Consider the following 13404-nt stretch of genomic DNA (forward strand, 5'->3'; position numbering starts at 1 on the left):
GGGGACGTTGGCAATGTCCTGTTTTGGGGTCAGAGGGCAGTAACAAGATTGGTGGTTTTATATTTGCTAAACTATACACGTATATTTTATACATTTTTTTCTGCATGTTTATATAATTCACAATAATCTTTAACAAAGTAATAGAAATGACGGTGATTGAATAAGAAAGCCCAAGTAAGAGTGAAGTGATTAAAGTAGAAGGATTTAGAAGTAATAAAATAGAAGTAAGTTGCTCCGACTGCCCAAGAGGGACTACAAAAACCATAGTTTGAATGAAGGAGTCAGAGGGTAATGTCAGTAACTGTAAAATAATGCTCTTCTCTTCTTTTTAATATGTACTTGGTATGGCTAACACAAGAGTCTGCATCAGTGGTCTTTGACCCTGAGGGCACATTAGAATGACCTGGGGAAGATTTTAAAAGATTTTAACAGTGCCCTCCCACTTCAGAATCTGATTTAACTGCTCTGAAATGGGGCCTAGATATCATTCCTATTCATTTATTCTCATACTCTCTCTCCCTTTCTCTGTGTATCTTCTTCTCTCTTTCAAGCTCTCCAGATGATTCTAACATACACCCAGGTTCAAAATTCACTGGTCTATATTAGCAACTGTCATCAAAATAATACTTATTATTTATTGAGGGCTCCCTATTTATAAGCATTGAGACATATAAATTATATATTTAATTTATATTCCATATACATACGTATGTATAAATATATACACACATATATATGTGTATCTTCAAAGCAACTAATTTTACAGATGATGAAACTGATTTTCAGAAATATTAAATAACTAATCTAAGATTGTACAGCCACAATAAACACCAGAAATCGAGTCATGCTTAAAAGCCTTAATCCTCCATCAAATATTGTTAAATAAATGTATATGTGGATATATTAGGTTAAACATATTAAGACATGCACAACTTATCTTTTATGAGTCCGTCCTTTGTTTTTTTTAATTAACCAGCTAATGGTCCTAATTATGTCAGATAAGAACATTTCTACTGTACTCTCTACCTGCACTCTCTTTTTGCCAATTTGGTCTTTCTACTGCCCTCTACAGATACCATGCTTATTTCCCACCTCTGGACCTATGGTTTCTCCCTCTCTTCCTATCTCTAGCTTCAAAGGCATAGTCACTTGACAAACATCTCTGAAAAGGCTGTCCAGAAAAAAGACAGTCAATGCCTTATTGAGTCTATGCCTCTGCTTTCAAGATGGAAAGAAATATGAGAGACCTATGGGGACTTACCCTCCAACAAGAACCATTTACTCAACTACTTAAAGTGCCTTAAATCAATAACTGATGAGGAAAAGGAGATAAAAATACTTATACTAATGCTGCTTTAAAATTGCTAAAAATAAAATTTTCATTAAAAAGTGTCAAAATATATAGCCAATAATTGCTGTTTTATTGAACTGAGTTGAGTACTAATCTCATGCTGTATATGTCTACATTCATTGCAAAGTTAAGGATACATTTACATTTAGAATATTCATTGTGTTATATTTACTTTTGTGTCATAATATATAGTTTGAGAACTTGTAGATAAATGTTAATGCATAAACCATATCCTCCCCCAATTATACCCAAACAATATAGTTGTTGACAAAATAAAATTCATATATATAGACATTTATTATCTTTATAATTACTTAATACAAGCCATCTTGTTTATTTTAGTATTCAATTTTTTTATTGATAGTGGTAGTGATACCCAAAAACTAAGAGAAACTAACGTACCTTTACAGTATGCTTGAGTGTTAAGAGAACATCTAGTCTCTCATCTTGAGAGATATTTTTCAGCATAATGCATTTATAGATGTTTTGCAGCTCTCTGGCTCTGATGGTGAATTGTGTATCCATCTCAATTATTTTGCCATCAAATGTCCTCCACAGCTTTGGAGCCGAACACTTAAAAATAATATTATGTTTATAATTATCAGTTAATTAAAGGTTCAAAAATAATTTTGTTCCTTCTACTATAAGTTAACCTTATCATCATGTGCTTTATGGAATAAAACTATCACTAAAACTTAAGAAAATTATTTGAAGAATTTGTAGACCATGGGAAAGTAAAACAATTTAGGAAAAAAAATATGAGAGAGCTTGAGTCTGCAGAAGTACAAACACTTCCTCAGGATTCAGAATTTGCTACTAATTTGTACTAACTAGTATGATGGTTAGCTTGATGGATTTATGAAATAACCCCTGGGGGAAAAAGCATGCTATTTAGAATGCTAAAAAAATTATCTACTTGGTTCAATTATACTGAGTTGTATGAATGTGTCTTGATCATGCCTTGCCAATTGAGAACAACCCTTGTGGAACAATGATTACAATCCTCAAGGCGTTAGACCTACAGATATAGCAATATGGGACTCAGTTACAGTTCTGTTTCCTATAAAAATAAATCTATAACAAGTTCACAGTTCTTCACAAAGCAGATGTCCATAGGAAAACAGCTGTATTTAGCTATTTTAGCAGTGCTGTGGCCCCTGCCTCCCTGACAATGGCTAAGATTCTCACTTCCTATTTCCAAATCTGGCTTGGTGCCTCCCAACATAGCCCGTCTCCTGAACTGAGGGTCAAAGATGGAGCTAACTTGCCCTGAAGCTCATGTGAGGAGTCCCAGGCTAAGAATTCAGAGATAGGAAATGGAGTGAGTCCTCCACTGACTCAGGACGACAACAAAATATTTAAAGACTATGTTTGCCAGTGCTTTTGTTCCCTCCTACTCAAACTATTGAGACTTTAAGAGAAGATTCATTGACCTAGAAAGAGCACAGTGAAAATTCACTGATTCTTCTACTTTAAGGTATAAAGCTGCTCAGTTTCTTTCCTGATTATAATCTATCAAAAAGGAGGCTATATTGATCACGATTTCTAACTGTCCAAATGCTGCATTTTTGTAGACTGATTGGTAATTGCTTTGGAGACCTGTAGTCCAATTTATGCCATACTTGCAAGCATTTAAATCTTAGATTTGATATAATTTAAAGTTTAAATAGAAGCCCATGTATCGCAATAAATCATCAGGAATGTAGAATAGCCAAATAGAGAAACCATTTAAGGCTGTATTTAGTATGACAGTAGTATGAATTTTTAGTTACAGCCTCAATTTACCTTTAATTTTTTTACATTTCATATTAGCTAAATTACATTGAAAACTACAAAGCTACCATTTAACAACTATATTTGATATGTTTTCAAAGTAATGGCATCATTTTCTGATCAAAGGTAAAATGAATGTTGTGCAGAGCTAGGAATCTTCATCAGAAACTTTAGATCCTCAGTTCTAGTTTTAATCTAGCAAATGAGAAGCTGCAGCCCTATGATTAATTTCTATTTTTAAGGCATAAATCTAATATTAAATAATATAGAGTTAATTAGCAGATTGATAAAATTAATAAAATTTATTAAGGATTACAAAAGGGAAATACCTCAATAAGAAAATATTTTATGCTTTAATTATTATCACTTAGAAATTTTAAAAATATATTGTTTTAAATGGATACAGCCTTGTTTGGGGTAGGCCTCAGAGTGTTACTGAAATCTAATGTTTGCTACAAAGCTCTTTTTAAAACCTTTAAGGAATAAGCAATCTTAGGCTAAGTTTCATAAAGCAATATTCTAAAGTCTAAAGCCTTAATCTTTGCACACAGTTTTCCTCAGGGTGGCTCTATTAAATGTAATTTCCCTTCTTCCAGTAATGTGAACAATACCTTTAGCTCTTCAGGCTGATAAGTTATTTCATTTGTAATAATCCAAGTACAATAATAACCTTTTAATGAAATGCTTAGTTCATCTACTTTATTGTGGTTTTTTTCAGCTGTTGTATTGATTTAACTCTACCTTCCCTCCAAGTTTTTAGCCCCATCTAAGATACTGTGATATAGTAATACCTTGGATTTTTTCCAAATATATTTAACATCCAAATCGTTTCTACCCTTAAATTTTTAACTTAAATCCTAACTTTTCTATAGAGATTCCTAACTACTATGGTTTGAAACCACTGAAATCACTATTATCTGTCCTATTGTATATGTGAAAACACACACACACACACACACAGTATGCAGTGGGGCAATGCAATTTGGATCCAAATTGTTCTATAATTATAACTCTATTTCTCCTTACGGATTATAAGAAATAAATTTCTTATGTAGTTTTATATATTTCACAGGGCCTACAGTATTCTTTTATCCATTCAATAAGTATTTATTGTGTTTACTATAAATTGGTCAGTGTACTAGGTAGCAAGTAGATAAATTCTAATTTCATGAACTCTTAAATCTAAGAGCATAGAAAGATTAATGAATAATTAAAATAAAAGTTGATTATGCTTGATAATACAGGTAACTACAGTTTGATATGAAGCACTTAACTGGTGAAAAGAAAATAATATCTAAGATAAAACCTGAAGAATAACTAGGAGTTAGCCAGATTAAAGGGAACTGAGTGACACAATCAAAGATGCCTAGATTTGAAGTTTGAGTTCCCTAGTGTAAGCACTGAAATGACATTAAAAAAATCTGTTTGGCAAAGTTGTTTTTATATTTGGATTTATTTCTGCCAACACTGATAACCTGGTCTTCAAGTCTAAGCTTCTTTGATTGCAGGCCTTAAGGTATTTTTTTTATTCTGATGCAGAAAAATGTCAACTTTGCTTATTTCTCTTTCTATGTCTTTTTTTCTTTGAATGCTTTGGCTGCAATAAGAGATGTACAACAATCATGTCCTTAAATTGCTTCAGAAAACAGGAGCATAATAAATTCCACTTAGCTGCCAACAAATGAAACAGCATAGACTCTGGAGGAGAGGAACAGAAGAACAGCAGGAAGACACATTTTGAGGAAGGGAAGGTGGAGAGATAACAAAAACCTTGAGAGCAGCAAGCTTCCACAAAAGAGAAGAAATGGCTGCACTGTGAGAGACGGTCTTTTCTTTCTCCTAAATTAATACTCTAGACCCTCAGGGGACAAATTAAGAATAATACTAATGCCCCAGAGCTACTGGGTAGTGATCAGCTTTTCTTTTACACAGCGAAGTGGTTTTGTCCGCCCATAGAGGACACCCCTGTGTACTGCGGTGCTCAGAGAGAGGCAAGAGCTGGTTGCATTTTTCTGTCCCATTACCTGTTGGCCACCCGAGTAAGGAGAAAAAAAACTAAATGACACAGCTAAAGTAGACTGCAGTTTTTTAGCCTGTGATTGTGAGAAGTGGTGTGTAAATCAAAGAGAATCCAAGAAATAAATGGCCTTGACTCTAGGGAAAACCTCTTTAAGAAATTCAAATTGTCTCTTTACACAGTTTGGGTAAGCAGTACCTAAGATATATTAGAGACTGGCTGATGATTTTTCATTCAAACTTCTTGACCTGAATTTCTTCACCTCTCTTAATTTATGAGTTTTTAACATTTGACAACCTGTGGATGTCAATGTTTGATGTGATAAAACTACAAATTATTTAACTAATGCTTCAAAAATCTTTAAACTTTTTATGGAGAATGAATGCTTAGTATAGAATCCCCAATAACTGATTAGTTCAGTGCTTTTATTGGACTAATTTAAAATAGTAATCATTCATTACTCAGAGAAATTCTGTGTCCAGGATAAGAAGATAAAAAATAAAATATTAGCTCAATACACTAAGTAATACTTAGACACACTGAAGTTAAACTAAAACCAAACCATAAAATTCTATTTTCCAGAGTTATTTCCAAATTATGGGAAAGTAAATATTCTCTTTACATATCTATATGTTATGGTGCTAAATGTGGATCTTAAAATCTGCATCATGGCCCTGGTTGTTAGCGTTAACATTTGAAAGAACTCTGACCTGATCTAGCCTCAGGGATTACTTATAAGCTGTTTTTTCTTAGCAATCAAAAAAACTGTAGAATAAGTTACTTCAAGTTTCATGAAATCAACACTGACTCCTCCTGAATATTTACTGGAGACAATGCTAGGCATGGGTAGGGCGGGATAGGCATAAAATGGAATAGAACTGGTATAAGTATTTACAACAAAAGACTATAAAATCTACCTTAATTGTTTTCTATGATGTTTATTATGGCATCATATATAAAAAGGTGATTTAAATGACTTTGTATTAGAATAACAAAGATTTCGCAATTTACTATAACAGGTTAAAAGCAGGTCAAAAGTCACCGTTGGTCAATATTTTTAAAGAATGGACTAATTAGGCTACATAATGAACTGGGGATTGACCTCAAGTGCAGTTGTTCCATTCCGTGGTTGTGTCTGTCTTGCCCTGTATAACACTTTGGTCAAAACTGAGGTAAAATTCTCTTGTATCAGCTAAAATGTCCATTTCCTCTAAGTCTTAGCCTGGGGATTGGTGAGATTAACTGGTTTATCAGCTGGGGTGACCACAGGTTCAGAATCCCAATTCTAAAACCTATGACCCACTGCCTTCTAACTGTCCTCCCTCTACTCTCTCTCCTGGCAACACTCGAAAACCTCCATTTCCTGGGATAGAGCAATTCTTCCCATACTCAGGATCCTTTAGGGTCTCAGATTCTACCCCAAAACTTATCAAAGTATTTACAAAAAAAAAAAAAAAAAACTTCCTTCCTCACAGGAATTCTCATGAACAAAATCTCCCCATCTCTTCTTTTTTGGTGAAATTTAAAGAACTTCTTAGAAAGTTATACTTCATGACAGAGAGTAATCGTCATCAACTGGCTCCAGAGGCGCTTTTATATGTTGGAACTTGATCTAACTTTGGACTCTCTATAATTCAAAACATGTTTAGGGACAACGCTAGACATGAAGCTGGAGGTTGGGGGGTGGGGTGAGGGGTGTGCAGGCATAATGAAGAATAGACATTGTATAAGTATTTACAACAAGAATTTAAAATTGCTTATAGGAAACAAAGCAGCAGATGAAGCACAAGCAGGAAATCCTGTACAAGATTCAGCCTTAAATAAGGAAGGTAAGTACCACCCATCTTCCCTGTCCATTGGCCCCTGAGAGGCCTCCAGCTCTTTCTTGTGCCCTGGGTCCATGCTGTCCTCTTAAGGTTAACAATCAGACACATAAGGAACATAGTGCCCAGTGATGAAGCTGGATTCAACATAGAGCAACTTGCTAAAGGAATAAGTTTAGTTCAAAATATGACTCTGGAGAAGTATGAATATTATGGTTTCCATACAGTAGAACTCAGCTATTCTAGAATGAAGATATTCAAGAATTTGAAATGATAGTATCTACATTGCATATTTTCTCATAGTACCTGAAATATAAAATTACAAATCATTGGGGCTTCCCTAGTGGGGCAGTGGTTAAGAATCTGCCTGCCAATGCAGGGGATACGGGTTCGAGCCCTGGTCCGGGAAGATCTCACATGCCGTGGAGCAGCTAAGCCCGTGTGCCACAACTGCTGAGCCTGTGCTCTAGAGGCCACGAGCCACAACTACTGGAGCCCGCACGTCACACTACTGAAGCCTGTGCTCCGCAACAAGAGAAGCCACTGCAATGAGAAGCCCGCGCACTGCAACGGAGAGTAGCCCCAGCTCGCCGCCCACGCGCAGCAACAAAGACCCAATGCAACCAAAAATAAATAAATAAAATAAATTAATTTAAAAAATTACAAACCATTATTTCTTTCCCTTATTTTTCCTCCCTACCTTCCTCCACAAGCACTTATTGATACTCTGTGATGAGCACTGAGCTAGGATATGAGGCTATGGAGATAAAAGATGGCTCTTGCCTTAAGAAACTCAGAATCTAGGAAGGATTCAGACATGTAAACAGATATAATAAAAATTGACCACTATGCACTAAGACAAAAATGAAACAGTCTTATGAAGGTATATAGTACAGGCTAAAGTAGGAGGATCAGTGATCCTTCCTGGAAGAAGGGACATCTGAGCTTGTTTTGAAGGGTGACTACTTGGTTACTGAAGAAGGAAGAAAAGGATGTTCCATGTAGAGGCCACAGCAGATGCAAAAGCATTGAGAGCATGAGGTCTTTCTGTGAACGTGCAAGAAATTGAGCGTAACTGAAACAGTATGGCTGTAGTGTGCGAGCAGAGATGATAAACAACTGTGGGATGGGTCAGGTGTGCCAAGAATCGACTATAAAAGTCCTTGTTCCCTGAGGGCAACAAGGAGGGCCAGGGGCAGAGTTGTGTTGAATGAGGTCCCTATGGCAACAATACGGATGATGGAAGAGGGAATTAAGAAGTGAGACTGGAGGTCGAAAGCCTCATTTGGGGACATAAAGTAATCCAGATGGGAAGGAAATCCAGATCCAATTAAATCAGTGTCAAGGTTACACACACAAGGCAAGACCTGTCTCATGACAGCCTCTCAGAGGATAGGGAAGCAGGAGAGGGGAGCTGTTCCATAACATCTCAGAAGCTTCCCATCCTCTCCAGTGCCAGCAGGATCACAAGGCATTCCACCAAGACTCAGATTAGCTGTGGTCCAAGTCTTTGTTTACGTGGCATATTTGGATACACGCAAGGTCATCAAGGTGCATGGCAGAGCCACTTCCCTGTAGGCAGTGGTAGTGAGTTTGGAAAGAAAGAAGTAAAGAACTGAGGAGATTATTAAAGTAATAGAACAGACAGTTCGGTGGCTAAGTGGGACGTCAAGAATAATGCCCAGGTTTCTGTCTGAAGCAACTTAAGTAGATGATGAAACATTCACAGAAGATAAATTATGTGAGTGTTACAGAAGAGGATCAGTTTGGAGGTGAGGGGTCAAGGAAAGGTAAGATGATATGACTCAGGGGTTGACATGTCAACTTGAGGTGTACTCTGGGGACATCCAAAGAGCAATGATAGCAGGCAATTCAGGATGTGATTTGGAAGCTCCTAGGAGAGGTCTGGCCTGGAACTGTAAGGAGTTCCAGGATGCAGGCAGTAGTTAAAACCACAAGAAAAACTGAGATCAAACAGGAGAGCGTATAAGTAAGGTGAGTGGGGGGCATTTATAGTATCAAAAAATATGGTTTTTAAGAACAAATGTTCTCAATAACAAGAATCATACAACCAGAATCACTACAGGAGAATATCTTGAAGAACTCCATCCCTTTTCTTCTTGTGGCTGGATTGGCTTTTAATTGTTTGGAAAGATCAAGTTTATAAAAGGAAATTGGTCACTATGGAAACAGGCTATTCAATATCAAGCAGGCAGTTTCACCACAAAAGGGTAATTACTTTAGTTTTTCCCTTAATTGTATGTTTTCATGGTTTTCAATAATCATATATCCTTTTGGTCAGAAATTTCTAGTCACTTAATGACCTGGTGAGCAAAAGCAGAAACACTAGTCTATAGCTATTTCCCCCAGGTTGCTTACTATGGGGCGCTGCAGAGCCAGACATTTTGTGACTTCAATACTCTACACTTTATCAGGGTGTGCAATTCATCTAATTTCTATAGCCAGCCTAAGTCTAAATGAACAGAGTCACAAAGGTGGTGTCTCCATATTTTCCTTCATAGCTCTTTTCTTAAGAACACGTTAATTTCATGTGACTTGTCAATCGTTATTCTAGCTGCAGTGAAAATCTAAAGCTGTATAAGAAGAAAGAAAAATATATACAAAATGTAAATAAATATGTCACCAAAATACTAAACAAAATTCAGGATATATTCATATTTAAATAATTGTTACTTCAATTACCTTATCCAGAAAAGCTTGTATCGATGCTTCCTGGTTAGCCGTATAAGCGATGTATCTATGTCTCCCAATGGAAGCAATCATCTGGGTCTCTTTTTCCAGGAGTTCACACAAAGCAGCTTTCCTTTCAGCTCCAGTAGAAGACTGGTTAATGCGTGCAAGTTCTTCTTGCCTCCAGACTAGAGGAATAACATAAAAGACTCCTGAGTTTTTAAAATCCCACATCTTTACAGAGCAGTTTCCAGACAAGTGTATTTTATTTTTATAACAATTTAAATAAAATTATACATGAATAGAATCACTCATATTATATACCTGATATATGAAAAAAATAGGATGAAATGAAAGCTGAGAGACGTAAAGCAATAAAAGTAGAGTCAAACTAACAGAAGCTGTAAGACATCAGTACAGATCACGTCAAATTACGCCTCCAAGTAAGCATGCACACCCCCCAGTATTGGAACAAATATGGCTTGGATTTGTGGCAGCCATGAACGTGTCCTGCTCAGATCTCCCTCCAAGAGAGTACCTGTAGCTAGGAGTACAGTGTCTGACAGTACCAGCTACAGCACTTCGGATCTGCCGCCATATTGGAGCAGAGGCCACACTTTTCCCACACTTACTCCCAGTCAGTGAGTAAGAACCATGGGAGAATCAGGGCCTGGCCATGTCTGCCCAATAGTGGTCTCTTCTGTGGTCAATCAGAGCTGACCGTCAGGCCGGCTCAGACTTCCTCAGAACTCTACCTGTTTGAAGATCTCCATCCCTCGTCCTCATTCCTTCCCTCTCTCAGCTTTCACAGGTGTCAACCTACATCACAATCTGAAGACTTTCATTGCCTTTCCCTGCTCTCTCTTCCCTTTATCTTTCACTTCAAACTCCATCTTGGTGTCTGCTTCCCCCAGTACCCAAATTGACAGTTTTATGTAGAAGTATTGACTTCAATTGTTTTCTTCATTATTAGCACTTATAGAATGATTTTCCATTTCTTTACAAAACCCTAATTATATCAGCAAATGTTATAAAGTAATGACATTTACACTTTACTCAAACCAATGAATTAAGTTAGAATAATATTTACAATATTTTAAAGTGTTGGTTGCTATCAACAAAGACTGTGTTGCACATTACTATATATAAAACAGATAATAAACAAGGACCTACAGTATAGCACAGGGAACTCTACTCAGTACTCTGTAATAACCTATATATGGGAAAAGAATCTGAAAAAGAATAGATATATGTATATGTATAACTAAATCACTTTGCTGTACACCTGAAACTAATACAACATTATAAATCAACTATACTCCAATATAAAATAAAAATTAAAAATAGAATGTGTTGCATGAAATACATCCTAAAACGAAACCATAAAATGCCAAAGAATAGTATTTTTATAAACTTACTTTACATCATATTCTCAAAATTAACCTCAGAAAATACAGAGTACTAGATCCTACCCCAAACTTAAATAAATCAAAATGTCTGGGCTCAGAATTTTTTATTTTAACAAGTGTTCCATTCAATTCTTATACACGTTAAATTTGGGGAAGAAAACTCTTTTATATCCCATATTTCAAAAATGTCAAACTTATTTATATTAAAGGAAAAACAGTGTTGGAAAGAACCTTAGAAATTAAACAGTTCAACACCCCTCCCCATCTAAGACAGCATCCTCCTCCCAGAAGCTTGGACAGGTTTAATTTGCTCACCCTGGTCCTGGTCCTAGCCTGTGAGGCTAAACAGTCAGTCTATTCTTTGCACCACATGGCATCGAAGACAGCTGTCACAGTCCACTTAGGTTTTCTCTTTTCCAGACAAAAACACTTCCCTTTCTTAAATTGCATATTATTTGACATAATTTCATGTCCTATCCAGGCCTAGTTCCTCTTTAATATATGGCATACCAAATTTCTGACAAGATGGAGGTTTATATACAGGCTGTTAACTCCAACTCCTCTCTCCTAAGTTCTTCTAGAAATGATACAGAAAACATGAAATGGGGTCCTAGGAGAGGGAGAGACCGGAAGCACTACTGGAAATCAGAGAGAGGTGTGATCCATGTGGTAGAAATCTTAGGGCAATTTCCGTAAGACACAGTGCAGATTCGACTGGAAGACACTCAAGGAGGCACAAATGTCGTCCCCCAAACTGCTGCTGTCTCATCTCAGGAAGTGGACCCTCTAGCAGAAGGTAGTAAACCTTAACTCAGGACTCAGAACTAGAGAAAAGGGTAGGCTGTGAATCCATTTGATAGTTTACCTGTTTTAAGAACGTCTTTGAAAAACTTTAAGAAGGAATAAAAAAAGAATGCTTACATTTCAAATCAATTGCAGAAGAGTAACAATCATAAATGTTTGTGCAGAAAAAGACAAAAAAATTAGAAATAAAAAGCAAAAAGCAAGATGAGAGAAGCAAAATCAGGCATAATCGTTATATTGAAAAATATAAAATGGTTCGATTTTTTTGACTGAAAATAAAATATTATGGTTTTTTAAAAATTCAATGACATGATGTTTTTGGAAGGCACAAAGTGATGCCAAAGACTAAGGTTAAACATAAAAGGATGGTAAATATGAACAACAAAAAAGACAGATACGGCAATATTAATATATTGAAAATTGGGGGGAAAACACTCAAAATTCATCCCTTGGGATAGAAGATAATTTTATGATGAAAGGTATGACTCTCTGACGAATATTTATACTGAAAATCACATCCCATCAAGCTATAAAAAGCAAAACTTCTATCAGTTATAAACACTACTGTGGTGAGTATACTTTATACTATATAAACATAAATAAAATACAAATGAGTTAATCTATGACAGTCAAGTAAAGAAGGATTAAAAACAAAAAAAATCTGACACAGTATGATTAACATATTTAAATTAATTAATATACATCAAGCTCTGAACACCAAAGTCTGAAAATATATCTTATTTCCAAAGTTTTATGAAGCATTTATATACATTTATATAAATTCTAGGAGTAGGAATGGAAGAAAACATAAATCCCCCAAATCAGAAATGTCAAAAACTGCATTTTTTGACACAGTACAATTCAACTACAATTAATAACAAAAGTTTAAAAAAGAAATATATTCCCATCTGCTTGGAAATATAAGGAATACTATCAAAAATAACATTTTAATCAAATAAGAAGTAAAAGGTATGAGTGTCAAAAATTAAGGAAAGAAAAAAAAAGCACTACATATCAAAATACATAGGATGAAACAAAAATTGCAGTAAGGTCAATTTGGGGGAATTTTACATAAGTAAGCCTCAAATTTAAATCAGGCCCCTGAAAAGTGTGTATTGGGGCAGGGAGCTGGGCAGAGTTATAAAAAGCTGTAATGTATGTGACAGTTAATCACAAGCCTTCTCTGGAAGGTCATGTCTTCTGGGCACACCTCCCATTCTCCATGATTATTGAAAGATAACAGTATGGCTTTAATCCCCTGGGACATACATTTGGACTGTGAACCTGAACTCATTTGAGCCATATTTGTTTTCTGTTCTTCACAGAACATGGAAGCAAAACAAAAGTAGAAACAGTGACCTACTGTTCTTTATTCTGAACAAACATTCCAAAAAGTCATTCTAGTCTTTGACATTCATCACAGTTCTTTTCAATGTGAACTTATTAGGTGCTTTACTACTGGAAAGCCATATTTACTTAATTAGCCATGTAATTCTTTCCTTTTATGTAGAGATGGTTTATTACTTTATTGTCAGA

The 13404-nt window shown here is 35.7% G+C and overlaps 1 protein-coding gene across 3 annotated transcripts in view; it reads right to left on the minus strand.

The window, feature by feature from the left end:
- The window catches only part of IQUB (IQ motif and ubiquitin domain containing), a 66280-nt gene that overhangs the window by 16550 nt on the left and 36326 nt on the right, over positions 1–13404 (minus strand). For all 3 annotated transcript variants that reach the window (XM_081243764.1, XM_081243762.1, XM_081243763.1), the window contains 2 exons: positions 9668–9843; positions 1754–1924 (listed from right to left, as the gene is read on the minus strand). In XM_081243764.1, the coding sequence (XP_081099890.1) occupies positions 1754–1924; positions 9668–9843 (347 nt within the window). The remainder of the gene's footprint in view (positions 1–1753; positions 1925–9667; positions 9844–13404) is intronic.

This window comes from Mesoplodon bidens (assembly GCF_964165515.1).
Source record: "Mesoplodon bidens genome assembly, chromosome: 9".
NCBI lineage: Eukaryota > Metazoa > Chordata > Mammalia > Artiodactyla > Ziphiidae > Mesoplodon > Mesoplodon bidens.